Source organism: Lethenteron reissneri, unplaced genomic scaffold, assembly GCF_015708825.2.
Source record: "Lethenteron reissneri isolate LAM-NWPU_2019-01 unplaced genomic scaffold, ASM1570882v1 scaffold_1640, whole genome shotgun sequence".
In the NCBI taxonomy this organism is placed as follows: domain Eukaryota; kingdom Metazoa; phylum Chordata; class Hyperoartia; order Petromyzontiformes; family Petromyzontidae; genus Lethenteron; species Lethenteron reissneri.
Genome location: NW_026891378.1, coordinates 4,559,249 through 4,586,576, shown reverse-complemented (window position 1 = coordinate 4,586,576; position 27,328 = coordinate 4,559,249). Strand labels below are relative to the sequence as shown.

General features: G+C 48.1%; 1 protein-coding gene across 1 annotated transcript; it reads left to right on the top strand.

Annotated features, from left to right (window-relative positions):
* The first annotated feature begins 749 nt into the window (after window positions 1-749).
* On the top strand, window positions 750-19,468 carry LOC133339154 (zinc finger protein 501-like). The gene is made up of 2 exons (XM_061547294.1): window positions 750-830; window positions 16,768-19,468. Exon 2 carries the CDS (start codon window positions 16,809-16,811, stop codon window positions 18,051-18,053), a length of 1,245 nt encoding a protein of 414 aa, XP_061403278.1. The 5' UTR covers window positions 750-830; window positions 16,768-16,808; the 3' UTR covers window positions 18,054-19,468.
* The last annotated feature ends 7,860 nt before the right edge of the window (window positions 19,469-27,328 follow it).

Below are 27,328 nucleotides of genomic sequence, written 5' to 3'. Positions count from 1 at the left end.
GTGAAATTTTTTTTCAAAAATTTGACACTGTTTAGGGAAAACAAATTAAATATTTAATTACCAATTGCTTAATACTGGCAGACAATCATCTGACCCATAGATTGCAGCCATCTCAAGCCAGAGGACGAGAGGACTCTAGCCGCCACGCATATAAAGGATTTAGAGTGAAAAACTTTGTTTTTACGGGTTATACTTATTCACACTTTTGTTATGTAGGCTAGGCGTAGTCACAAACCGTACCTCTCCATAACAAAGGCTCAGCCTTTTGTTATGCAGTCTATTCTTAGTCTTAAGCCTCACCTTACCATATTAACAAAAAGTGTGCTGTGCTTGGCCCTTCCCCTCTTCAACCATTATATATACGGAGTGGTAGCTCTTGTAATCTCTCATTTACTTGATACAGCTGTTGTGGCTGTGACGGTTCCACCTGCAGACGGAAGCTTGTGTTGCCTCCGAAACGTCGTGGTTTTTATTTTATTTTACTTTTATTTTGATTTTTTTACCTACGTGACTTTACCGGAAAAAAACCTAAGAATATGAATCCTTGCAGTCACGAAAGCTTCAAATCTAGAAAAAATTGTGGTGTCACACAAGGGATCCCTCTGCAACAGAGGAAGAAATGTAAAAGGAATCTAAATCAACTTAAACTCTTAATACCACTCCTCACCGTGCTAGCTCTCTCACTTTTCCTCTCCACGTGACGTCATCGTCGCAAGACGCCAGGGGGTGTGTAAACTCGTTAGTGACGTCATGCCATCTCCCCCGCCTCGCGTTTCCGCGTGACGTCACGAAATACCGGAAAGCTGCTCGCCACTCAACTGAGATCCGAGGTGAGAATTTCACGTCGTGGTTTTTGGTGGTGGTTGTTTTTGTTTATTGAGGTGCAGCCTCGCTTCTTCTATTGTTCTGCTGGGGATATCACTGAGTGTAGCAGCGAGTGTGGAATCGATGTCCAGGTTGGAACGTTACAAAGTGTGGCCTAGCCACGCTGGCCTTGCCTCCTGCCATATTTGCTTAAAGTTTTGTTAATTTTAATTTCTGCTCACCTGGCTGACTACTTTAAAACATTTTTTTATATTTCTACTATTTTGAACTATCTCCTTCAGAAGCGACCTTCTCACAACGAAGTGGCTTGTCATCGTGTGGAAATTTACAGCAGCCAAATGCTCTAAACTCATTTTTCTAAATTTGGAAGGGAAAAGCGGAGTTCAAATCCTCGCGACCACGCAGAGAGACACGCAAACTCCAAATAAACACGCGTCAGCGTCGGGATCCAACCCACGACCTCCTTTATACCGGACGATGTCGTGAAAATCTCGCCAGCGTGGTGCACACTCGAATGCTTTATCACACCGAGTCTCTTTACTTCAGTTCAGGAGCGTCCTGCCGAGTTGGTTTGGCAGTCGGGGGGAGGGGCGATGCTTATTCGCGTATTCCAGATTGAGTAAACTGGAGGCATTTGTTCAGCATTGCAATATTTGAACGATACCAGTCCATAAGTTTATTTCAGGGTCAGAATAAGTTAATTTCCCGAGTGAAGTCCATTAAAGTAAGACGCTTATTTTCAAGGGCGACTCAGCCGGCAGACATCAAGCTCACTCACTGGCCCACTCACTCATCCGTCCACTCATCTCCTCATCCACCCTCCCACCCACCCACTCTAGAACTCGCTCACTCACTCATCCATCCACTCGCCCACACAAGCACAGTCACCTAATCACACACTTTCTTACCCTCGCACTCACCCACACTCACTGGCGAACTCACCCACCCACTAACTCACAATCAGAAGTGAATTTCACGAGTAACACCCATTGAGTTTAGACGCTGTTTTTTAAGTGCGACTTGGCGGGCAGACATCAACGCATTCCAAAATTACAGGTTTACAAAACAAACTTAATAGAAATTCTGTTGTAAAATTACATTCCCACTAAAACTTTAGTGATTTTAATAATAGAGTCCGTATAAATGAGGTTATAGATGGCAGAATTGAGATGCCAAAAGACGATACGTGGTTCCAAACCTTTGGGCAGTGACATCTGGGAAACTGTTAAGACAATCAGTCATACAGCAGGGACGTGCGGTCAGGGTAGGCGGAGACTCGCCTGTCATACTCCAATGAAAATAGCTGTTACAAAAAAAATGAAGATGTTTCCACTGATCTGTGTTATAAATGTAATTTCTGTTTGATTCCAATCATTACAGAGAAATAGTAACAGGCATGAGCTTATTGTCCGCGCTCCATCCAGTTTCTGAGGGGTTACGCGATCAGAGAGGAGGCTGAGCACGCCGCTGCATCATCTCTCTTCTCCCTGTATTTGCAGCGGAGCTCCGCAAATTTGGCGATTTTGACTATAAAATATATTGGAATCGTACAGAAATGAGATAACACAGATCAGTGGAAAAATCGTAGTTTTTCTTTTATTATTTTTTACCTTTCGTAACAGCTATTTTCATTGTAGTATGACTGGTAAGGCTGTGCCTCCCCTGACCGCATGTCCCTGTCATACAGGAACCCGTAGACTCGCACAGAGACCCACAGACTCACACAGAGACCCAAAGAATCGCACACAGACCCACAGACTCACATAGACAATCGGATGCACGTCGCAAATTTTTTCGGATTAATGATTTAATAACAAGTCAAATAAAGAGCAAATCTACGGAAAAAATATTCTTGTAAATAAAAATATCACGTGGTTAATACAGGCTTGATGTTTATGGTAAAATATACCACAATAATGTTGGGTTAATGCTGTCTTGCATTAGGTATCTCTTTGCAAATTGGACGATGTACTTTATTCATTTCTAGACTTGGGCCTTCCTAGATCGACTCAGCCTCAAATGAGTGCCTGGTGCAGTGTGTAAACATCGCCACTGGGGAAACAAAAGCGGTCGAGTGTGGTGCTGGCCATCCACCCACTCCTCCTGAACTCATTGTTAAGGCTATATTGGGAGTCTTTGTTGTGGGCAACTGTGTGTATGTGTGTGCATTGGAATATGCTCATGTGTGTTAATGTATTTTATTTGACTGCGAGTGTCAGTTAACACTTAACCTTGTTTTTTTGTTGTTGCATTTTTAGCCTCTGTTAGTATTACTGGTTTTGTAGAGCGTGTTTTGGGATTGCTTTGCTATGCCTTAAATATTCCAGGAAGTAACCACACTGTCAGTGGTTGGCTGGTGCAAAACTCTGGTGACAAAGTGTGAACCCAGAATATTGTGATTGGTGACATTTGCACAGCTTGGGCAACCCAGAGTCTTAAGAGCAGTTTTAGTGCCGGGCATAATGGACTTCCAAAGGAAGGTGCTGAGGGAGGGTGGCGATTTTACACAGGTTGCAATACGGAACATTATATAAACAACATAGACTAAACGATAATCTCTGTTGGATTGGACGAAGATCTAACATTCGACCACACTGATTGCCAGATAATAAATATTCAGCTTGCCAGACCTGCAGAGAAGAAGCTTGCAAAGCCCCATTGTGGGTTCAAGCCAGGGCAATAATGCGCAAAAGTCATACAGTAGACCCTTGAATATCACGGGTTTATTTTTTGCGGTTTTGACCTATCACGGGCAACCTCTTTGTATACCAATTTACACTTTCGTGGGTATACTGTTCTGAGAAGGAGGGCGGGGTGGGTGAGGAACGCGAGGAAATCGCTGGCACCTCAACCTTTGCCATGCAAGCATGTAGCCTTAACAGACTGTTAGGGCAAGTGCTGTTCGCAAGTAGCACCTATAAAGGTCGGCACAGCACATAAAGGGGATAGGTTACCAGCACCATTCCTTCACCAGTGGCGATGTTTACACATCACACCAGGTACTTATTTGAGGTTGAGTCGACCTGGGAAGGCCCAGGGCCTTCCCAGGAACTCGGGTTGCTGGGTTCATAGCGTAGCACGCTATCCCGAAGCACTACCACTCTCCACTCACGCATTGTCATCATTGTAAGTAGAGTATTTATTCAGTATTTATAATCCAATTTATTGTCTTGGAATGTTTTTCTCTATACAGTTTCTACTTGTTTATTTAAATTGTTTTGTTTTTAGTTTATTTGGCATGCAGTCAAGAACTTATTTCAATTGTTATGCGTATTTTTGGTTGCCGTTTACCTAACTCCATTGTTTCGGTAAGGCTTAAGTATCGCTGTTTTGGCTTTCTCGGCACGTTCCAAGAACGTAACCCCCGTGATATTCAAAGGTCTCCTGTATTTTCTGTTCTTCTGCTGCAGCACAAATGTTATCGATTGTTTTTTTCAAAAACTAGATCTCTGCTTTCTTGATGTAATCAAGGCCTAAGTATCATGAAGATGCTTCAGCTTTTGGTTTTTCATTGTTTTAGATATCCGTGCTCCTCTGCTCACATTCGTTAAGGATTTTTATGATTTTGGGCAGGCCCGGTAAATGCTGCGTGACAAGGATTCGGAGCCGTTTCCTGTTCAAGTTGCCGTGTGACAGAAATTCCCTCTGGCCACATACATTACAGTAAGTCCCCGGGTAGCGGAAGACCCGACTTACGGAAATCCAACCTTACGGAAATGCTCTCATAAATCATGTAAAAAAATCAACATGCGGAAATGTTTGCCTTGGTTACTTAGGTGCAAGTAGTCCAACTCGGTGAGGTTATGGATGAATACCACGGAGCGAGGCGTAAAGCAGGCAGCATGTTCCCCAAGGCGGTGGTGTATAGCCGCTCTGCACTCTCAATCATGTTGTTACATTGTTACAATGTGTATACTGTACCCGCCACATTGTCTCGTAACTTTCAGTGTAATATCACCCTTAATTGCATTGCAATAATGACTGCAAAAGATTAAGGTAAATGAATTATTATGTAGCATGACCTAATTCTTTTTCTTTTGTAGCATTACGTAATTTAGTTTTTCTGTGCATAGAACTATCTTGTTTTTCCCATGTTTCTCTTGATAGTTTTGATTTGAAGTTTATTTCATACGTCATTTATGTCATGTACTTTATTTAACACAATTGCACTTCGATTGCTTATGATCTCGGCCAACAGCAATCGGAGCGGTTTAGGCCTAGCCTATTGCCTGGTAAACGAATATTCAGAAGTGACTGTTTTCTGTTAATTAATATCAGAATGTCTCATGGTGTTCATAAATAATTGGATAAGTATATATTACATTAGTTTAATTATGGATAGTGTTATGGTAGATATTCGATGAAATGAAAGAATCATAGGAAGTGCAGAACGTATGTACAGCAATACGATACAGGTCGTGATAGAAAACTTACTATAGCGCGATACAATACTGAGAAAAAACCAACGAGTAATTGGGTAGAGACAGCACAACTATTTCTGGCTATGGCATTTCGTCTTGATTTTTGGGGAAAATTGTTCAGTTTCCGACATGGGATATTTGGGTTACAGATCGTTCCTGGGAACCTAACCCTTCCATAACCTTGGGACTGTCTTTACATTAAGATATTATCTTCAATAGTTACATAGTGTTGAGAACCTCACTGGCCCTACAAAAATGCATTTGGTACTGTTACAATGAGAGGTTAATCGATTGCTGGTTATGGTTAAGGGATCATTTCCTGCTGGTCAACCATGTTATGTATACTCTTTGGTTCTTTCGGTAAAGTCACGGAGATAGAAAATTAATGGATCACGACGTTTCGATCGTAACACAAGCAACCGATATCAGGTGATTCAAACACAGCAGGAGAACTGCTGACACATAAGAAAGAGCTGCTGCAACACGAGGTTATATAGACTTTAGGTGGGCTCAACCCAAGGGTAAGTGGGCGGAGCTAGAGATGGAATTTGTATGTAAATTTAAGAGATTAGCATGTCAATGTGGCTATAGGTGGGCTCAACCCAAGGGTAAGTGGGCGGAGCTAGAGATGGAATTTGTATGTAAATGTAAGAGATTAGCATGTCAATGTGAGACGGCTCCAGCAACCAGGGGCTGTGCCAATGAGAATATTAGCATGTCAATGTGAGAGAACCGGGCAACAAGAACAAAAACCCGCAAGAGCAACTACGAGCAGAGACCAGCATTTCAACGAGAGAGATACACATAGAGAGAGAGACACAGAGAGAGACACACAAAGAGACACAACAACAACAACCGCCATTTGCCACTAAATGGCGGTGACGTCACCACGACGCTTGTGCTATGCTATGTGCACCTTGAGGCGACGTGAAGTGTCAAACGCCCGCTGGCAGGTCACGGGCAGACCCAGATGCCACAGGTCGACTGACTGAGACGACTGGCTGATGCACCACCTGTGCCCTCTACTGTGCTAACTTGCTGTGCTTTAGCCACCCGGCGCCCTGCTTGTTGTTGTGAGCGTTGCTCCTCCGCCCTCCGTTGTTGTTGGAGGGCGACTGCCTCCAACTGCCCAGTAGCGTCCTTCACGAGCCTCCAGAACAGAGGCCGATCTTGACACCGCTGGTACCAGTCATCGGCAAGTCCACTCAGCTCCACATCCTCCTGTTCCACAGCACTCCATCTCTTCTCTAGCCCATGCCGCGCCCGTTTTGCCCCCTCAATCCGGCCTAACAAAAGCTGTTTATGCATGCGGTGGCTGGGCATGCGGGCTACATGGCCCAGCCAACGCAGCCTGGCCTGCCGGAGGAGCTCACCGTCAAGGATTTGTGAGCTCCTCACACAATCCAGCCTGGTTAAACCCATGATGGATCGTAGGCAGGCCAGCCTAAATGTTTCTAACCGGTGAAGATGTTCTATTAGAGGGGTCCATGTTTCGCAAGCGTAGAGGAGGGAATGAATGACCGTGGCTGAGAAGACCTGAAGCTTCGTGCGGAGCCACAGACCAGGTAGCTTCCACACAGCATTACGCAACCGGTGGAAAGATAATGCCGCTCGCCTGATTCGGAGTGAGACCTCTGCTGTTAATCCAGAGCCAGTCATGAGCACACTGCCCAGGTATGGGAAACTCTCCACTCTCTCCACAATGGCCCTATCACCAATTGGGAGTTGTGGGGGTGGAGTGTCCGATGGTACAAAATATTCAGGCAGGTGCTTAGTTTTGGTGGCGCTGATGGTAAGGCCCCACCTCTTAGTGGCAAGCTCCAGGTTCAGCAGCAGCACCTCCAACTCCTCCTCTGAGTTAGCAGCAATTACCAGATCATCGGCATACATAACATGGTTGAGCAATAGGGAGCCATCCCTTGACCGCACCCAGGCATCGATCAGCCTCCCATTGTATCTGTACCAGATGGAAATTCCTCCGGTACAACTATTGAAGGCTTCATGAACTACGTGGTAGACATAGATGTTAAATAATGTGGGAGCCAGAGGGCATCCCTGTTGGACCCCAAGGTGTAGAGGGAATGGCTCCGACTCCCTGCCACGTAGTTTTACCCGGGCCCGCTCACCATCATGATGGTCCTTAATGATCGTGAGCAGAGGGTCAGGGGCTCTGAAAGCACGAAGAACTATCCAGAGCCCAGGCCTACTGATGGTATCATTGGCCTTGACCAGGTCAATGAAGCAGTAGCAGACGGACAGAAAATATTGCATCTGTGCAGGACCGCCTTTTCCAGAAACCGCATTTGGGCTCCGCAAACCTCTCCTTAGCGTGCCTAGCAAGGCGATGTTGAATAATCCTTGCCAGGACCTTTCCCGGCAAACTTGAGGAGTGAGATGCCCCTGTAGTTGTTCCAGTCTGTGCGGTCCCACTTCTTAAAGAGGGGAACCACCAGGGCATCCTTCCAGTTCTGCAGAACCCATCCAGTGGTCCAGACTGTTGTTATGATGTCATGTACGGCAGTCTGTGCACAAACGCCACCCTCTCTCAGGATTTCGCTTGGGAGGTCATCTCTGCCTGGTGCCTTTCCTCGTCTCAGACTTTGGATTGCCCTGAGTACTTCCTCAACAAATGGCACCTCAGCCAGCCACTCGCAGGGGGTGACTTCTTCCAATATTTGAGCCACCTCAGCCTCGGCAGGGGCATCCCCACTTTGTCCCACGTTGTTATCCAGGCTGAGGGATGTCCCCTTCCCCAGGACCTCACAGAAATGCTCAACAAATCTGCCAACCTGTTCCTGGGGGTCCGAGAGTGGATCACTATTCTTTCCCATAATGATGGTAATAGGTGTGGCGCTGCAGGTTATTTTTTGATTGAATTAAAGAGCGATTTGTGATCGCGGGCTATTGAGGCAGACTCCATCTCCTCAGCAACCCGCGACCACCACGCATTCTTGCAGCGCCTCACGGCTCTCCGAACCTCCGAGTGAAGGCTGTGGTAAGCCTCCTCATTCGACGTGGGATGCTGTAGCCGATGAGAGTGGGCCTGTCACTTTTTCTCAGCCAGCTTGAACACCTCCTCTGTCATCCAGGGTCTCTGGAGAGGTCTGGACCATGTACCCAAAGCAGCCATTGCAGCTGCATGAGCCACAGTCCTAAACCTCACCCATTTCCCCTTGACATCAGGAGGAGTGGGGGACTATGCCAACCCCAGGCGCAAGCGATGATTAAATTCTCGCTTGCAACTTTCATCAGCTAGCTGAGACCATGCCACTAAGGCAGTGGTTCTTAACCTTGTTGGAGGTACCGAACCCCACCAGTTTCATATGCGCATTCACCGAACCCTTCTTAATTGGAAAAATAAAATATGATTTTTTCAAATTCAAAACATAGGTATATGTTTTACTGGTGCACAATCATATGAGTCGGGTGTGTGTCTTAACCTCCGCCGAACCCCTGAGACTGCCTCACCGAACCCCTGGGGTTCGATCGAACCCAGGTTAAGAACCACTGCACTAAGGGTTTGAATGGGGTCCTGGGTGTACACCCACCACTGGAATGGAAGAATGGCAAGATGTTCTTGCTTGGACCCGGCATGCATCCATGATGTTGTGTGGATACGCCGATGCCGGAACAGTGTGTTGGTAATTAAAAGCCCATGGGCTGCACAAAAATCTAGCAGCCTCCTGCCGTTATTATTGAGCTGATTTGGCCCATGCCTTCCAATCACTCCAGACCCGGTGCCAGCATCATGACCAACTCGGGTATTGAAGTCACCCAACAAGATGACTATCCCGAGGGGCCACTTTAGCTAGCACCTGCGAACAGAGGTCATAGAAGGCATCTGACTCATTGGCCTTGCCTGCATCCCTCTGTAGTGACATAAGAAGGGAGGGGCTGCTGGGGGCTCTGGGTTCCCGGGCAGGTCCAGACGCTTAAGCCTCTGGGCGCCAGGCGCTGGGTTCCCAGGGGGTCCAGACGCTTAAGCCTCTGGGCGCCAGGCGTTGGGTTCCCAGGGGGTCCAGACGCTTAAGCCTCTGGGCGCCGCCAACGGGGGGGGGCTGTGTGTGCTCTGTGGGATGTCTGGTGGCGCACACGGCCCCACCCCTCGTTGGACCAGGCATAAAGGAGAGCTCCCTGGACAATCAGGGCCCAGTTGTAACTCAAGACCCAAGACCCACGACCAGCCATCTGAAGACCCTGGGATGCTGTGAGAGCCAGTGCTGGGACTCTGGAACTCCCGACTCTACGACCTTGTGAGGGCGAGTTGCGGAGCGTTGCCAGAGTAGAGTATCTAGGCTGTGTAGCTAGGCTGTGTAGCTAGGCTGTGTACCTAGGCTGTAACAGAGTATCAGCACTGTTGGAGTACTGTTGGAGTGTTGTATTGTAATAAAGAAGTTACCTCTACAAGTGTTTCCGGAACCCGTTACACCTCTATGGATGTTCATCTTCAGTGGGGGTATAAGTAACCACGACCACCACTCCTCGCCTCTGGGTGACGGGAAGGCGAGCCCAAATTAGCCTGGAGCTTACAGCTCCCTATAGAGGAGTGGCAGCTTCTCCTCTGCAGTGAGCGTTTGAACATTCTACGTGGCCACACGTAGTGGTTTTTTGTTGTTTCTGGAGGAACCCCGAGGGCAAGGATTCAGTCTCCTGGCTCCGCCACATGGGGTTTGGCGAGGAGACATCATGAAGGGGTTACCTGCCCCTCGCACCCGTCCAGAGCCCCCTTTTGGCCGCTGTGGTGGTCACAAACGCCATGAGGGGAAAGGCCAATTGGAATTGGCCCTCCCCCCCACAGCACTGCCCACGACAGCGTTGCCCGTCCGGTACCACGAGGAGGTAGGGGGTTGCTGAGACACACAGAGAGACAACAACAACAACACAACAACCGCCATTCGCCACTAAGTGGCGGTGACATCACCACAACGCTTGTGCCAGGCCAAGTGCACCTTGAGGCCACGTGAAGTGTCGAACGCCCGCTGGCAGGAGGTCACGGGGCAAACCCAACAGGTGCCACGGGTTGACTGACCGAGATGACCGACATGACTGGCTGATGCACCACCTGTGCCCCCTACTGTACCAACTTGCTGTGCTTTAGTCACCCGGCGCTCCGCTCGTTGTTGTGAGCGTCGCTCGTCCGCCCTCCGTTGTTGTTGGAGGTCGACTGCCTCCAACTGCCCAGTAGCGTCCTTCACGAGCCTCCTCCACTGAGGCCGATCTTGACACCGCTGGTACCAGTCATCGGCAAGTCCACTCAGCTCCACGTCCTCCTGTACCACATCATTCCATCTCTTCTCTAGCCCGTGCCGCGCCCATTTAGCCCCCTCGATCCGGCCGAACAAAAGCTGTTTAGGCATGCGGTAGCTGGGCATGCGGGCTACATGACCCAGCCAACGCAGCCTTGCCTGCCGGAGGAGCTCACCGATGGGACTTTGCCCAGATCTTTCAAGGATTTATGAGCTCCTCACACAATCCAGCCTGGTTAAACCCAGCCTAAATGTTTCCAACCGGTGAAGATGCTCCATTAGGGGGGTCCACGTTTCGCAAGCGTAGAGAAGGGAGGGAATGACCGTGGCCGAGAAGACCTGAAGCTTCGTGCGGAGCGACATACCAGGTAGCTTCCACACAGCGTTACGCAACCGATGAAAAGATATTGCCGCTCGACTGATTCGGAGTGACCTCTGCTGATAAACTGGAGCCGGTCATAAGCACACTGCCCAGGTATGGGAAACTCTCCACTCTCTCCACAACTGCCCCATCACCGATTGGGAGTTGTGGGGGTGGAGTGTCCGATGGTACAAAATACCCAGGCAGGTGCTTAGTTTTGGTGGGGCTGATGGTAAGGCCCCACCTCTTAGTGGCATGCTCCAGTCTCAGCAGCAGCGTCTCCAACTCCTCTTCTGAATGAGCAGCTATTACCAAATCATCGGCATACATAACGTGGTTGACCAATAGGGAGCCATCCCTTGATCGCACCCGGGCGTCGATCAGCCTCCAATTATATCTGTACCAAATGGAAATTTCCCCAGTACAGCTATCGAAGGCTTCACGAACTACGCAGTCGAAATAGATGTTAAATAATGTGGGAGCCAGAGGACATCCCTGTCACACCCCAAGGTGTACAGGGATAGGCTCTGACTCCCGGCCACGTAGTTTTACCCGGGCCCGCTCCCCATCATGAAGGTCCTTAATGATCGTGAGCAAAGGGTCAGGGAGAGACACACACAGAGCAGAGGGTCAGAGAGAGACACACACAGAGAGACACACGTAAAGAGACACACGCACATACAGTGAGGGAAAAAAATATTTTATCCCCTGCTGATTTTGTACGTTTGCCCACTGACAAAGAAATGATCAGTCTATAATTTTAATGGTAGGTTTATTTGAACAATGAGAGACAGAATAACAACAACAAAATCCAGAAACACGCATGTCAAAAATGTTATAAATTGATTTGCTTTTTAATGAGGGAAATAAGTATTTGACCCCCTCTCAATCAGAAAGATTTCTGGCTCCCAGGTGTCTTTTATACAGGTAACGAACACTGAGATTAGGAGCACTCCCTTTAAGAGTGTGCTCCTAATCTCAGTGTTACCTGTATAAAAACACCTGTTCACAGAAGCAATTAATCAATCAGATTCCAAACTCTCCACCATGGCCAAGACCAAAGAGCTCTCTAATGATGTCAGGGACAAGATTGTAGACCTACACAAGGCTGGAATGGGCTACAAGATCATCGCCAAGCAGCTTGGTGAGAAGGTGACAACAGTTGGTGCGATTATTCGCAAATGGAAGAAACACAAAAGAACTGTCAATCTCCCTCGGCCTGGGGCTCCATGCAAGATCTCACCTCGTGGAGTTGCAATGATCATGAGAACGGTGAGGAATTAGCCCAGAACTACACGGGAGGATCTTGTCAATGATCTCAAGGCAGCTGGGACCATAGTCACCAAGAAAACAGTTGGTAACACACTACGCCGTGAAGGACTGAAATCCTGCAGTGCCCGCAAGGTCCCCCTGCTCAAGAAAGCACGTATATATGAACATCTGAATGATTCAGAGGACAACTGGGTGAAAGTGTTGTGGTCAGATGAGACGAAAATGGAGCTCTTTGGCATCAACTCAACTCGCCGTGTTTGGAGGAGGAGGAATGCTGCCTATGACCCCAAAAACACCATCCCCACCGTCAAACATGAAGGTGGAAACATGCTTTAGGGGTGTTTTTCTGCTAAGGGGACAGGACAACTTCACCGCATCAAAGGGACGATGGACGGGGCCATGTACCGTCAAATCTTTGGTGAGAACCTCCTTCTCCTCAGCCAGGGCATTGAAAATGGGTCGTGGATGGGTATTCCAGCATGACAATGACCCAAAACACACGGCCAAGGCAACAAAAGAGTGGCTCAAGAAGAAGCACATTAAGGTCCTGGAGTGGCCTAGCCAGTCTCCAGACCTTAATCCCATAGAAAATCTGTGGAGGGAGCTGAAGGTTCGAGTTGCCAAACGTCAGCCTCGAAACCTTAATGACTTGGAGAAGATCTGCAAAGAGGAGTGGGACAAAATCCCTCCTGAGATGTGTGCAAATCTGGTGGCCAACTACAAGAAAGTCTGACCTCTGTGATTGCCAACAAGGGTTTTGCCACCAAGTACTAAGTCATGTTTTGCAGAGGGGTCAAATACTTATTTCCCTCATTAAAATGCAAATCAATTTCTAACATTTTTGACATGCGTTTTTTCTGGATTTTGTTGTTGTTATTCTGTCTCTCACTGTTCAAATAAACCTACTATTAAAATTATAGACTGGTCATTTCTATGTTAGTGGGCAAACGTACAAAATCAGCAGGGGATCAAATACTTTTTTCCCTCACTGTAGAGAGAGAGACACACACAGAGACCTAACCTAGAGAGACAGAGAGAGAGACACACGTAGAGAGAGAGACAGACGTAGAGAGAGACACACACGTAGAGAGAGAGGCCCACACAGAGGCACAACACGGAGACACACAGACAGAGAGAGACACACACAGAGACAACCCCCACACAGAGAGAGAAACACACATCGGGACACATACAGAGAGAGGCACACACAGAAAGACACACAAACAGAGAGACACACACATAGAGAGAGACACACATACAGAGAGACAACAACATGTTACGTATGCTGATGATCTGGTAATGGATACTCAATGTGATAGAGTTAGGGACTCTTGTTCTGTACCTGGAGAATTTCATCATGAGGAGGAGCTTTACTTATGTTTAAAAAAATGAAGAACCTGCCTGGGTATTTCATGTTATCCAACATTCCGCCTGCTCGCCTCTTAATGAGTAATCAGGCAGTTATACAGGTGGTGGAGGAGCTCCCATACTTGGTCAATGTGTTCACGACCAGCTCTGGTTTGGTAGCTAAAGTCTCAATTCAAATTAGTCGAGCAGCATTCTTTAATAAGACTGTCTAACATGGTGAGGAAGCTGCCTGGACCGTTGCTACATACAAATCACTGAATCTTCTGGCCCACAGCGTTGACCCCTTTCTCTGTGGATTTTAAATATGGACTCCTTTAAAGAACCATTTGTGCTGCCTTAAACAATAAGGCTAGCCTGCCTATGATTCATCCAGTATTGAGCCAGACTTTATGGTATTGGAAGCTTACAAATCCCTGAGATATCCATACAGAATATAGTCAGTGAGCTTCTTTGGCAGGTGATGCTTCATTCGTTGGTCATAAATCCAGCATGCTCCGAAACTGCATGCTCAACCAGCGTAAGTTAGTTCAGATATGAGGGACTAAACGGGTATGGCATGGGCTAGAGAAGAGATCGGAAGATGTGGAGGTGATCGGACTTGCCGGTGACCTGGTACCAGGAGTGTGAATATCGGCCTCTGTGGAGGAGGCCCATGAAGGATGCTGCAGGGTAGTTTGAGGCATTCGTCCTTCAACAACGAGGTCAGAGGAGTGACACATCAATGGGTGGAGTGCTGGGTGGCTAAAATGCAGCAAGTTGGGATAGTGGGTAGCACCTGTGGTGCATCTGCCAGTCATCCCTTGACACCTGGATCATTTCCATGACCTACTGGCAAGCCCTCCATACTTACATGACCTCAATTCGCACCTATCATGGCATGACTACTGTGATGATGTTACTAGCAATTAGTGGTGAATGGTAGCTGTTTTCTTTATATTATCTGTTAATGATCCATGTGAAACATATCTGTATGTAAAACGCTACACCATAGAGCTCAATGTATCTCCGACCACAGTACACACAATTCGTGACCTGATCTCATCTTTGAAGGACAAGATCTCTGACATGCAATATCCCGACGTCTACAAACTAAGCTGTACCTGCGGCAGAAGTTACATTGGGAAAACCAAACGACATGTCATGGACCGTGTTCATGAACGCAAGGCAGACCTGAAACACGGCAGGACCAATACTTCTGCCGTAGATGACCATTACTTTAATATGGCTGGCTCACATGAAATATATTTCTCTAAAACGATGGTACTTTGCAAGCCGACTGGCTATCAACAAAGATTCGTTCACGAAGCCATCCATATATACAGACACAAAGACAATTTCAACCGAGATGACGTTTTTATACTCAGCAATCATTGGAAAGATGTCATCAACCACTTTGGGTCATGATTTGAATTTGTGTTTCTTTGTCAACCTCTACCGTCAACAGTGTGGATGGGCGTTGCGATGTGCAATTCCCCCCCTCCCATCTCTACCCCCCCCCATCTCTGCTCCACCCTCTCTCTCTCCCGCTGTCTCTGCCCCATTCTTTCCCCCCCCCCCCCCCATTTTCTGATGGGTGTACCAAGGTGCAATTCCTCTCCCCTCCCATCTCTACCCCTCTACCCCCCCCCCTATCTCTGCCCCACCCCCTCTCTCTCCCCCTGTCTCTCTCGCAGCCCTTTCCCCCGCCTACTCTGGAGTGTGTATCAGCTCTGTTATCCCCATTCCTATCTCTGCCCCACCCCCTCTCTCGAGCAGCCCTTTCCCCCACCCACTCACTGGAGTGTGTATCACCATTCCTTTCAGCTCTGTTATCCCACCCACCCCCTCTCTCCCCCTGTCTCTCTCGCGGCCGGTTTCCTCACCCACTCTCTCTGGAGCCCTTATAAGAAGACACATTTGGAAGCTTGCCCCCTTTTTTCTATCCACCTGAAGAAGACCGCTTGTGTTGCGATCAAAACGTCGTGTTTTTTTTTCTTTTAATTTAGATTTTTGTTTTCTATCTACGTAACTTTACCGAAAGAACCAAAAATATGTAAGAGTGTATCTACATGGGGAGCGGAGGTACATTTGTTCGCCCACTACATTATGGAGCCAATATTCAGAGTTGTATTATTGTTGACAGCAGATATGATTGACAAGTGATAGCTTAACTTATTGTAGGCCTCTGCTGGGTTGATTGTTTCTGGGTGAAGTACTTGGTGAAGAGTATAAGCATCTGTACTGAGCAGATGAAGGCAACCAGCCATGGTTGTAGCCACAACACCACCTTCACCGTTCCAGTGCGTGAGTGTAAAGTTTTTATTTGCTTTAAAGTATATTTACCAGATTAAGCACCTAGGTTTAATCAAAGCAATAGGGTTTTTTTATTTCACATGTAAAGAAACTCCTTGGAGACATCCATTTTCAGGGGAGTAGAGCTATATTTCTCCAAACGTATATACAGCCCCAATAGTTTCTACCAAGTTGATAGCTGAACAATCAACCCCGATGGTTTCCACAGTCAGCCCCAATGTCATCCACCTCTGGTCGTAAATTAGTCCCCGAGTAAGCGCACCGATCACGGGCCTCGCTCCCCCTTATATACTTGCTCGGCCCCACCCCTGTAGGACAGTGCCCCCCCGCCCCACTTTACTATAACATGTATGTCCTTAATTAAATAATTCTTCCAGTGCCTTCCGGTCACCTGTTTCCAATCATCACAACACACGCCTTCTAGAACCTTCTCTTGTACAGTCCCCGACACATGGAACGTTTCATAAGCGTGGAAAAACAACACATAAAGCTGAAATTTCATCTGTCCATCCGAACATTCAAGCAAATCTGAGCCTGGCTTCGGACTTCCAAGTTGCAATTGAACATTAATTTGTCCATTTTATAATATTTCTGCTCAATGCGAATAGTTTTATTTTTAACACCATTTGCTATTTTTATCAGACTTTTGCAATAGTTAACATTTCTTCAATAGCCAGATACAACCGACATTCTGTACGTAGAGTTATGGGTTATCATTGATATTAAATATACTAGGGCCTCCAGGCATTATACTGACCACTTGCCTGCTATGCCAGTCCAAGAGCTGATCGTCAATAGTAGCAAGTGCCTTAAAACAGCTTGTGTGATGAATTGGGGGTGATTTTTTTTATTTCTCGTTAATGTTTGAGTGTTCTTGTCTTTGTAATATGTGAATATCACGTGTGACTGTGTATATATATATGCATTTCTATGCTTCTATGCTTACATACATTGGGTGGATCTTACTGTTTTCTGTCTGCAGCTGCCAGTTCCTCTGCCACGTTGCTGTACAGAATTGGTCAGATGGAGCGAAGACAATCAGCGGGAGAGAAACCCTTCAAGTGCACTGTGTGTGGGAAGGCATTTGCAATGTCATCACATCTTAAAACACACCAGAGAATACACACAGGAGAAACACCCTTCAAGTGCACTGTGTGTGGGAAGGCCTTTGTACAGTCATCACATCTTAAAACACACCAGAGAATACACACAAGAGAAACACCCTTGAAGTTCATTGTGTGTGGGGAGGCATTTGCCCAGTCATCAAATCTTGAAACACACCATAAAATACACACAGGAGAAACACCCTTCAAGTGCACTGTGTGTGGGAAGGCGTTTGCACAGTCATCACTTCTTAAAAGACACCAGAGAATATACACAGGAGAAACACCCTTCAAGTGCACTGTGTGTGGGAAGGCGTTTACACATTCATCATGTCTTGAAAGACACCATAGAAAACACACAGGAGAAAAACCCTTCAATTGCACTTTGTGTGGAAAGGCATTTGCACAGTCATCACATCTTAAAATTCACCAGAGAAGTCACACAGGAGATATACCCTTCAAGTGCACTGTGTGTGGGAAGGCGTTTGCACATTCATCACATCTTAATAGACACCAGAGAATACACACAGGAGAAACACCCTTCAATTGCACTGTGTGTGGCAAGGCATTTGCACAGGTAGGGAATCTTAAAAGACACAAGAGAACACACACAGGAGAGAAACCATTCAAGTGTACTGTGTGTAAGAAGGAATTTTCACGGTCATCATATCTTAAAAAACATCAGCGAACAAACACAGGAGACACACCTTTAAAGTGCACTGTGTATGGGAAGGGTTTTAGACAGTTAGGGGATCAAAACAAGCATCAAACCATTCATCAGGAAATTAATCTGAAATCGGCTTGTGAAAGTCAAAGTGCTGCAATGAGTCCATCCCTCATGAAACAAGAAACAGAAAAACATTTGAGATATGAAACGTGGCCAGGAGTGAAGGCGAAATGTCAAGAAGTTAAAATAAACTTGGAATCAGTGAAGGTGAAGAGCGAAGAAGTAATGGTAAAAAGTGAAGTGATAGTGAAGTGTGAGGTAGAAGATTCAACTCCAAAATCTGACCTTCACGTCGATGGAGGCAGCATGAAGCTGGAGGAGACTGTGGATGCTGAGGCAGAGCGAGGCAACTCCCAGCAATTTGTGGATGTGGAGGTGTGGGTGGATTTTTTAGGCAATACTGAGTCAAATGGAGACCAAGTAGATGTATATCATTGATCTTAGGATAAAGAAGTTCCATTTAATTCACAGGCCTTTCCCATAAGAGTTTTTTTTGGATTAGATCGCATTCTCTTTTTTCTTCTTTCCTTTCTTTTCTTTTTTATACGTAAAAGTCTCCGCGCACGCTTGCAGGGGATTTGGCTCTCGGACGGGGTTTAAGACCGAAAAAATTTGCCAGCCGGCACGCCCTAAGCCCTGCGGTGGGAATAGACTATTCCGTTTTCACGTCCGTAAATTTTAAAGTCGTTTTTTTAACGATTTAGTGGCATTCTTATTTAAATTATGTTCTTGTAATAAGAGTGCGCCACCTACAGGACGATCGGGTGGTTATTGCAGATACGTGTTATGCTGTCTCACATCCAATGAGTGAGAGGGATTCCATCTGGGTGAAAGGTAAATGGGCGGAGCTAGCGGGAAGCCTGGAGAGCCCTCTGGAAGGTTCCGAGAGGGGCGTGGCTAGAGACGGGGCTTAGCCCGCCGAGAGGGATATAAGCCGAAGCAACAGAGGACTCTGGGTCGTCGGTGTGAAGAGCCTGGGTCTGAACGCCGTCACCGCCTGCGCTCCCACCATCAGCCACGTGGCGGGCTCCACCATCAGAGCCTCTCCTCTCTCCGACACGCAGTCAGCCAGCAGCGGGGAGGAGAGAGCAGCAGGCAGCGATAGAGAGAGACGCATGCTGTACTGCAACTTAAGAATAAATAATACAACTGAAGTGAACCCTTGTCGGAGACGCTTATTACATACTTATTGCGCGACATCGACCATACCAACTGACGACAATTGTCTGGTGGGGCGGACCCTGCCAAGTGATGCGTGTTCGGTCGAGCTCACGGGGGACATTTTATTTGACGCGTTTAACATGCAATAAATATTCACAACGCTGCCGATTTTTCTTCACAGTCTCATGTACTCTTCACCCCCCCCCCCCCCCCAACACGATGTGTGCAGTTACTGCTATAAAGTCCTTGGATAATAATATTGTAATAAGAGCCTATGTCGGATTCACGTGGTGATCGGCTTTGCCGGTCTCGCTTTACAGCCAATGGGGGGAGAGCCTGGGAGCATGGCCTCGGCATGATCACAGGATGTCAGCTAGGTGATTGGTTTTGCTGGTCTTGGCCTCAGCCAATGGGAAGACAAGTCAGGGGCGTGGTCCCGGGAGTTGATGGGGAATCTGGAACATTCGGCGCAGGCTATTGAGGATTGGCTGGAGTGTACCACGTGACCCAGGCGTTAAATAAGGGGAGAGAGGAGAGACACGTGGTCAGACACGGAGAGAAGAGAGAAAGGGGCCACGCGCGAGTGGGGCTCCGGGTGCCACGTGGCAGTGTGTCTCTGGTGGCTGTCTGCCCGCTTCCCGTTGCCTGCCAGCAATGGGGAGTGTTTGTGAACTGCAAGAAGTGAAATAAAAGGACCGATTCCACAAGCCGTCTCCAGCGTGTTATTACAATATTATTAAAGCGCTTACATAGTATTATTATGGCTCGGGCGGGGTAAAGGCCCAGCCCGCAGCCTGGCAATGTCTCACCTCCTCCGGCTTGCCAATCTAGGCGAGGCCGCGGACTCTGCACAGGACTAGGCATCAACACGCTAATGTAAAGTACAGTTTTATTGAATCTTTCGCTAACAACTCAAGTTTTTGTTTACTATTCTTAAACAAATAAGTTTACAAATATTACAATCATAATGTTTGTGCAGAAAACTACATTTTAATTCTTAGGTTGCTAAATATTTCGTTTGGTGTGCTTTTATGATGCTGCGATGCTCTACTGCCACTACACTATGAGACCTTTGCCAGTAACAAGATATAGTAATAGGTTTTTACCCTTTTACTTGGCAATAAAATTGACACCTTTATACAATGGATCATGTTTGCATTAACCACAACATTTGCGGTCAAAATGCAAACAAAAAGACAACTCTGATAATGTATGCACTGTCCTTGAAATTGATTGGTCCACACCCGAGACAGCTTTTCTTAGAGCCTAGACGCGCATGGTCTTGGACCAGATGATGCCAAAAGGCGCACAACTCAAAGACAACGCATCATCAGAGTATTGAGAGCTCGGGGTAAGCATTTACACTGAGACCTTTGCCAGTAGCAAGATATAGTAATAGGTTTTTACCCTTTTACCTGGCAACAAAATTACACCCTTATACGCGTTTAACATGGAATAAATATACACAACGCCGCAGGATATTTCTTCACAGTGTGATGTCCTCTTCACCCCCCCCCCCCCCCCCCCAACACGATTGTCCAGTTTTTACTACAGAGTCCCTACATAATATTACAGTGCTTAGATTGCATTATTGTTGCACGGGCGGAGGGGGGCGGTGTGGGGGGGTTGTGGGGGTAGCGGCCCAGCCCCCAGCCTGCCAACGTGCTACCTCCCCTGCCTCGGCAATGTAAACCAGGACGGTGGCTCTGCATGGGACTAGGCCTCACCACGCCTATGGTAAGTACACATTTCCTTCTTACGCTACAATCATGTACGTACAAAACTTGTTTTATTCATCACCATTTTGGTTGTGTGCTCACAACATACAATTTTTTCATAACTTTCCCATTACTTTCATCTTTATTATTCTGTCAACTCACGTTCAAATACACCTCTTTGTGCAAATATCACCTTACAATTATATTACTGATCTTCACTTACAACTTTCGTCACTGCAGGAATTCAGATTCTTTGTTTCGGTTCTGTCACGTAGCTACAAACATTTCAAGACATTTTGTTTTTGTCACTATGCCATACACCATATAAATCGCCTGACAAATATTTTCAGTTTATTACTTGCCCCTTACTTACATCTTCATTCTCTTGTGTGAACTCATGTTCAAATATATTTATTCGTGTCAACTCACGTTCTAATACACATACTTTATAGAAATATTACCTTCCTATTATTACATTACTTATCTTCACTTACAACTTTCATGACTGCAGGATTTCATTCTTTACCGCCCGGGTAAAACTACATGGCCGGGAGTCGGAGCCATTCTCTCAACACCTTCGGGTGCGACAGGGATGTCCTCTGGCTCCCATATTCTTTTACATCTATTTTAACCACGTACTTCGTGAAGCCTTCAATCTGCTACAGATACAATGGGAGGCTGATCGATGCCCGTGTGCGGTCAAGGGATGGCTCCCTATTGCTCAATCATGTTATGTATGCCCATAAACTGCTAATTGCTGCTCACTTAGAGGACGAATTGGAGGCAACAAGGTAGACGATAAATTCTTCCCTTGATCGGGAGCACCCTTGTCTAGGACATAGCTCTGGAGAAAGACCTCCGTGATGGCTGCAGCCGATTGGTTGGGGAGTGGCCAGGCCATCGTTCATTAAGTGATGTATTCTACCCCAACCAACAGATACTTGTTACCCCGGAAGGTGGTAGGAAATGGCCCAGAAATGTCCAGCACGACAAGTTCATTGACGCGGGACACTCGAATGGACTACAACGGCGGGCAGGACGATCTAGCGGGAGGTTTTCGGCGTGCGCACTGGGTGCAGCCTTGGAGTAAATCGGCTACATCTCTTGGCATGCCCAGCCAGAAGAAGTCCAGCTGGAGCATGGCAAGTACTTTATGTACTCCCAAATTGCAGGAGGCGCTCGTGAGCAGCCCACACCGCCTTTCCCTGTAGGCCTAGTGGGCACCACCAATTTGTGTTTTTGTGAGCAGCCGTCTCATCTCATCAGGAGGCCATCTCACACATTGAAGGAAACGGGACCCCCACAACCTCTATCCCCGCGAGATTCACCGGCGTGACAGCGCCATTTAAAAAAGGAAGCGTCTTCCACCTGAAGACGCCCCCAATCAGCCAAACTAAGGCCCAACAATGTGTCTTCCGTGACTGACGCGTCGGACACCCCAGGGGAATCGATCCCAGCATTGGCCGCAGCAGCGAGGGGCGGAGGCGAGACATCAACTGGTAGCCTGCAACGCCCCAAACCGAGGAAGCTTGCGCACCTCCCAGCAGTCGGCAATCTCAACAATGCGTCAGCGTTGGCATGTCAGACACCCTTACGATAGGTAACCATGAACGTGTAGTCCTGAAGTACCTCGATCCAGCGAGATAGTTGACTGGATGGCTGGTCCGAACGCATGGTGACTGTGGCCAACAGTTCCCGACGGGTGACGCAATAGCGTTGTTCCACAGGGGACAACACTCCGCTTCCATAGGCGACAACATGCTCAACACCGTCGACGACCTGGGACAACACCCCTCCGATGCCGGTGTTGCTGGTGTCCGTGCCCAGGACGAACGGAATGGAAAAATTGGGGTAACACAACGGAGGGGCATTGACCAGGGCGTGATGAAGGGAGTCAAATGCGGTCTGCTCCACCTCCCCCCAACGGAATTTGGCACTCTTTGCCATCAGTGCATAGATGAGTTTTGTGATGGACGCAAATCCTGCCACGAAATGCCGATATTAAGAGACAAACCCAATGAAACTTCGCACATCAGCGACCGAAGTGGGGGTCGGCCATGAGCGGACGCAACTCGTTTTTTCAGGGTCAGTGGCAATACCAGACTGGCTAACGATGTGGCCAAGGTAACAAACAGAGTCCCGCAGGAGATGGCAATTCTGCGGTTTGAATTTTAGATTCCCAGCCCACATCTTAACAAAAACGGCCTTCAATCGGCCAAGATGCTCGTTGAATGTAAGGCTGAACACGATAACATTGTCTAAATAGATCAGGCATGAATCCCACTGGAGCACAGTGAGGACCAGCTCCATCAGTCGCTGGAATGTCGCTGGGGCCAAGTGAAGACCCATGGGCAGCCGATTAAATTCAAAGAGGCCCTGTGGTGTGCGGAAAGCCATCTTAGGTTTCGATGCCTCGTCAAGGGGCAGTTGCCAAAATCTACGCAAAATCTGAGGCTACTGTCGAGCTTTTTGATGAGAACAATGGGAGCTCCCCATGGGCTGGTGAATGGGGAGATAATGTCTGCCACCAGCATGTAATCGACGGCCAACCTTACATGCTCCTTCTTGACAGGACTCAAACGGAATGGGTTTTGCCAGATGGGAGCGGCGTCCCCCGTGTCAATGTGGTGGCTTAGCAATTTAGTACACCCAATGTCAAATTTACCCTTACTAAAGACATCTGAAAAATCACACAACAGCGCATGAAATTTAACCCACTGGGGGTCAGTCAGGTTGCCACTAGCCGAGCAAAGCGAGTTAATCTACCGCTCGTCGAGGTCTTAATGCGATTTCGATCGAGCCACATCCCCTATGTGACCCTCCACGGAATCACCCAGGAGCGCCGGTGCCGCGTGAGCAAGCACAGTCCCCTGAGGGATGACAGTCGTTCGCAACCCCTCATTCAGAACTTGGATGAAGGATTCTCTGTCACCCGAAACGAGCGTCTGTGCACTGACCAGGTCCAAACCCCGTACCGCAGTGTTCGAAGGCCCCAACAGAACACTCCCTGCTATCGCATCCGAGTCAAGAGGTTTCTGATACTGAAGGGGAACCAACATTTGAGAACCTGGCGGGATGCGTACTGTTCGGGATGCCAACACCTAAATGGTAGCACAGGCCGTGCGCAATCGAGTGGGTGAAGGCAAGAAAGACATGCGTCAGCCGGAGGGCAGTTCAATACAACCTTTTGATCAAGAATTCAATAGGCATCTTGCCCAAGAAATATGTCCATAGCAGACACGGAATGGCGAGGGTCGAGGAAACTAAAATGGTACCTTCCAATTTGGCATCACCAATACAGATCTGGGCATCGATCCGACCAATTATGCCCAACAAACCCCCGTTAGCGGCAAAACACGTCACATCGACAGTCTGTAAGGAACAACATTTCCCGGGCAAGATATTATAGATGAGATCCGAGATTATGGTTGCCGACGCACCCGTATCAACCAACATCTGGACATCGACCCCCTCTATGGAACCCACAATGGCAGAGGACCCTGCAGCTGTGGCAACAACTCTATGGGCCAACTCGGACCACTGACCCGGTCTGAGCGCCTGATCGGCTCTACAACCCTCTGGCTCCCCATCGCCCGACGCATGGTGACCGTGCGTTGTGTGATGGTGTGTGCGAGTTGTGAGTGGGGGCCGAGAGTGTGTGGTGCTGCGACTCACCTGAGACCGTGGTGTCGAGGATCGCAATCCAGGGATGCGGCATCGAGGTGCTCGGCAGCCCGATGACACGTGTCCCCGTAGACCGCACCTGTAGCATGCGACGGACGCCATGTTTGGGCGTGGAGACGTCCGTCCCCGCTGGCGGAAGTCCCGCTGGAGTCGGCGATCATTGGCTGTCCAACCCCTGGCCGAAAATGACTGCTCTTCGGAACTGCAGGCATCAGCCGGTGCGGCACAGGCCGTGAGGCTGGTTTCCCGTTGGAGCAGCAGTTGCGCCTGAATGCATCTTGCAGCGCGTAGGGAGCAGAAGTCCTCGTCGTCCATCGCGTACATAACGATATGCATCTCCCGGGCCAGGCTCAGCAATTTTCCTAACACAAGCGCGTCAATTCCCTCGGGATCCACGCGAAGAAATGCAGCTCTGGCCAGGGCCAGCAGCGCGATACGGAAAGCTAGGGGAGTCTCGGACTCACCCTTCCTCAGGGCAGCGAAGCGGTGACAAGAGTCTGATGGCGGTCCATACATCACTTACATGTGCTGGAGCGCCTGCTGCAGCGTGGACCGGTCCGCCTGCGGTATTGTAATGAGGGTGGCGAGGACGTCGTCGTCCAGTGCTGCCGGGAATGGTCAGAGCGCCTCCGCCTCCGACCACCCAGCCATCTCGCGGTGGGACAGGAAGCGGCGCTGGAAGGCTGCCCAGTCATCACGGCGATGGAGGGCGCGCGTCCCCTGGGCAATCGCACATCTTCATTCTTGGCCGGAACTGTGTCGCTCGCAACGGCCAAGATGGCGGCCTCTTGAGTCCGTCGCGCCGCTAATGACGCGGCGCTCCCTGATTGGTCCCCGCTGGGACTGGAAGTGACACGCGCCCCAGGATGTACCTGGCTTCCGGCGGAAGCTTCCCCAGGCGTGCCGGGAAATTCAAAACTTTGGGCGGGATTTGCAGAGCCGGCAACGGCGACGTCCGTTGCCCGCTGTGCCGCATCCCCCACCCATGCTGCAGCCTCCTCGCGGTGGATGTCCCTGAGGATGGAGGCCGCGGCGTGAAGCAGTTCCGCGAGGCGGGAGTGCGCCTCCCGCAGCAAACTGCCCGATGGCGGTGAGTCGGCGGGCGACCGGGCGGACTGCTGCCCGGCCAGCAGCACCTTGCTGTCTCCAGTCGGGGTTGCCGACACCGTGGCTGCTGGTTCGTCCTCGTCCCCGGCCGAGCTCCTGGTACGATTCTTCCGTCTTGTCTCCATGGCCACTTTTGACGCCAAATGTCCAAGACGAGGGAGGCGCTTAGCTAGAGGCAACACGTTTATTACAAACTAGGGAACATAACACCCGATATCCTAAAGAGGTAGCCCCTCCATACTAACGTGCCCTTACTCTGGTTATAGCACTAAACCTACACTGGTTATATCTGAACCCGACCCTAGCCAGGGGTCCGGGTTCTGCCCGCTGGGCTCTTCGCTTCAGGTATTCAGGGTAGGTCTTCAGGGTTGCTCTTCGGGTCTTCAGGTCTTCAGGTGGACGAGGACTGATGGACCTGTTCAGGGGTCCGGCTTATATACCCATTCCAGGGTCTGTCTGCCCCTAGCCACGCCTCCCTTCTGGAACTCTCTAGGGGGCCGTAGAATATCCCCCAGCCCCCCTCTTGGGGTCTGGGGACCCTAGTGGGCCAACGGCTCATCCTACCGAGCCTGTCTAGCACCTGTTGACACATGTCCGCTACTACAGGTAAGGATGAATGGGAATATACACAAAGCCTAACCATGCTACTACACTTATGAAGATAGTGGTGTCACAGACAGTGTACACACACACACATGCAATAATGTTCACATTCCTGTTGTAGCTTAGCTTACCCACCCAAGGGATCCCTGTGCAACAGAGGAAGAAATGTAAAAGGAATCTAAATCAACTTAAACTCGAATACCACTCCTCACCGTGCTCGCTTTCTCACTTTATCACTCCACGTGACGTAATCGTCGCGAGACGGCAGGGCGTGTGTACCTCGGTAGTGATGTCATATCACCAGTAAAATCATCATTGGGCAAAGGCACGCCCAATCACTCCCAATAAGGGCCTGCTGCTTCTTGGTTCTTTCGGTAAAGTCACGTAGAAGGGAAATAATAAAACATAATTAAATAATTCTCACGACGTTTCGGCCACAACGCAAGCAGCCATCCTCAGGTGAAGACCAGGTCTGTCGGGGAGACAGCGTCTGAATGAAACACCACCATGCTTGGAGCGTATATTTAAACTGGGTTGGAAGGGGAAGAGCGCCTTGACAAAAGAATTTGCATATCAAGAGGAATTTAGCATATTTATGGGAAATGCAGATATGGGATTAGTACTACTTTTGAAATACGTAGGAGGTGGGTGGGGGGTTTCAAAGTCATATTATGCCTGTGCATTATGCAGGATTAGCAGCATCAAAGGGAGGGGATAGGGGTAGCATTAATAAAGGGAAGGAATTTGAATAGTATGTAGCTGCAGTAACTAAACCACCACGTAAAAAAAAACTAAAGTATAAACTACATAGTATCATCAGTATAGTAAATATACTCTCCAATAAGCTGAGCTACTAACAGTAAGTAATACATTACAATTCTACGTCGCAAAAAATATAATATGCTTCCAGCTAAACCTTTTTCCTTACATCACACGGGTCTACCCCGTACTATATACTGCCATAGACAAACCCAACATTAACATGGGACCTTCCAATCACTGATTGTGTTCACGTTTATGGTGACTGTCATACCGCAGTCCACTCACTGGCATTGCCTATATATCTTGTATTCTCCGCAGGGAATGGATTCTTTGCTCCGCTGCAAGTCTCCTACTACCACTCTCCCATTGACATATTTCGTTGCTTCCTCTTAGTATCTTTCACGCGACGGTCAATGGTATAGTGTATAGCAGATTGTATAATAATAAATAGTATAAAATTGTAATGTTTAATACAATGTATAAGGTAATATATAGTATCGTAATTGTATAGTGAATATACAGCAGTGTGATATACAGTAGGGTGGTGTATAGTAATACAGTATATATTTAATGTTGGGTTTGTCTATGGCAGTATATAGTACGGGGTAGACCCGTGTGATGTCAGGAAAAAAGTTTAGCTGGAAGCATATTATATTTTTTACGACATAGAATTGTAAT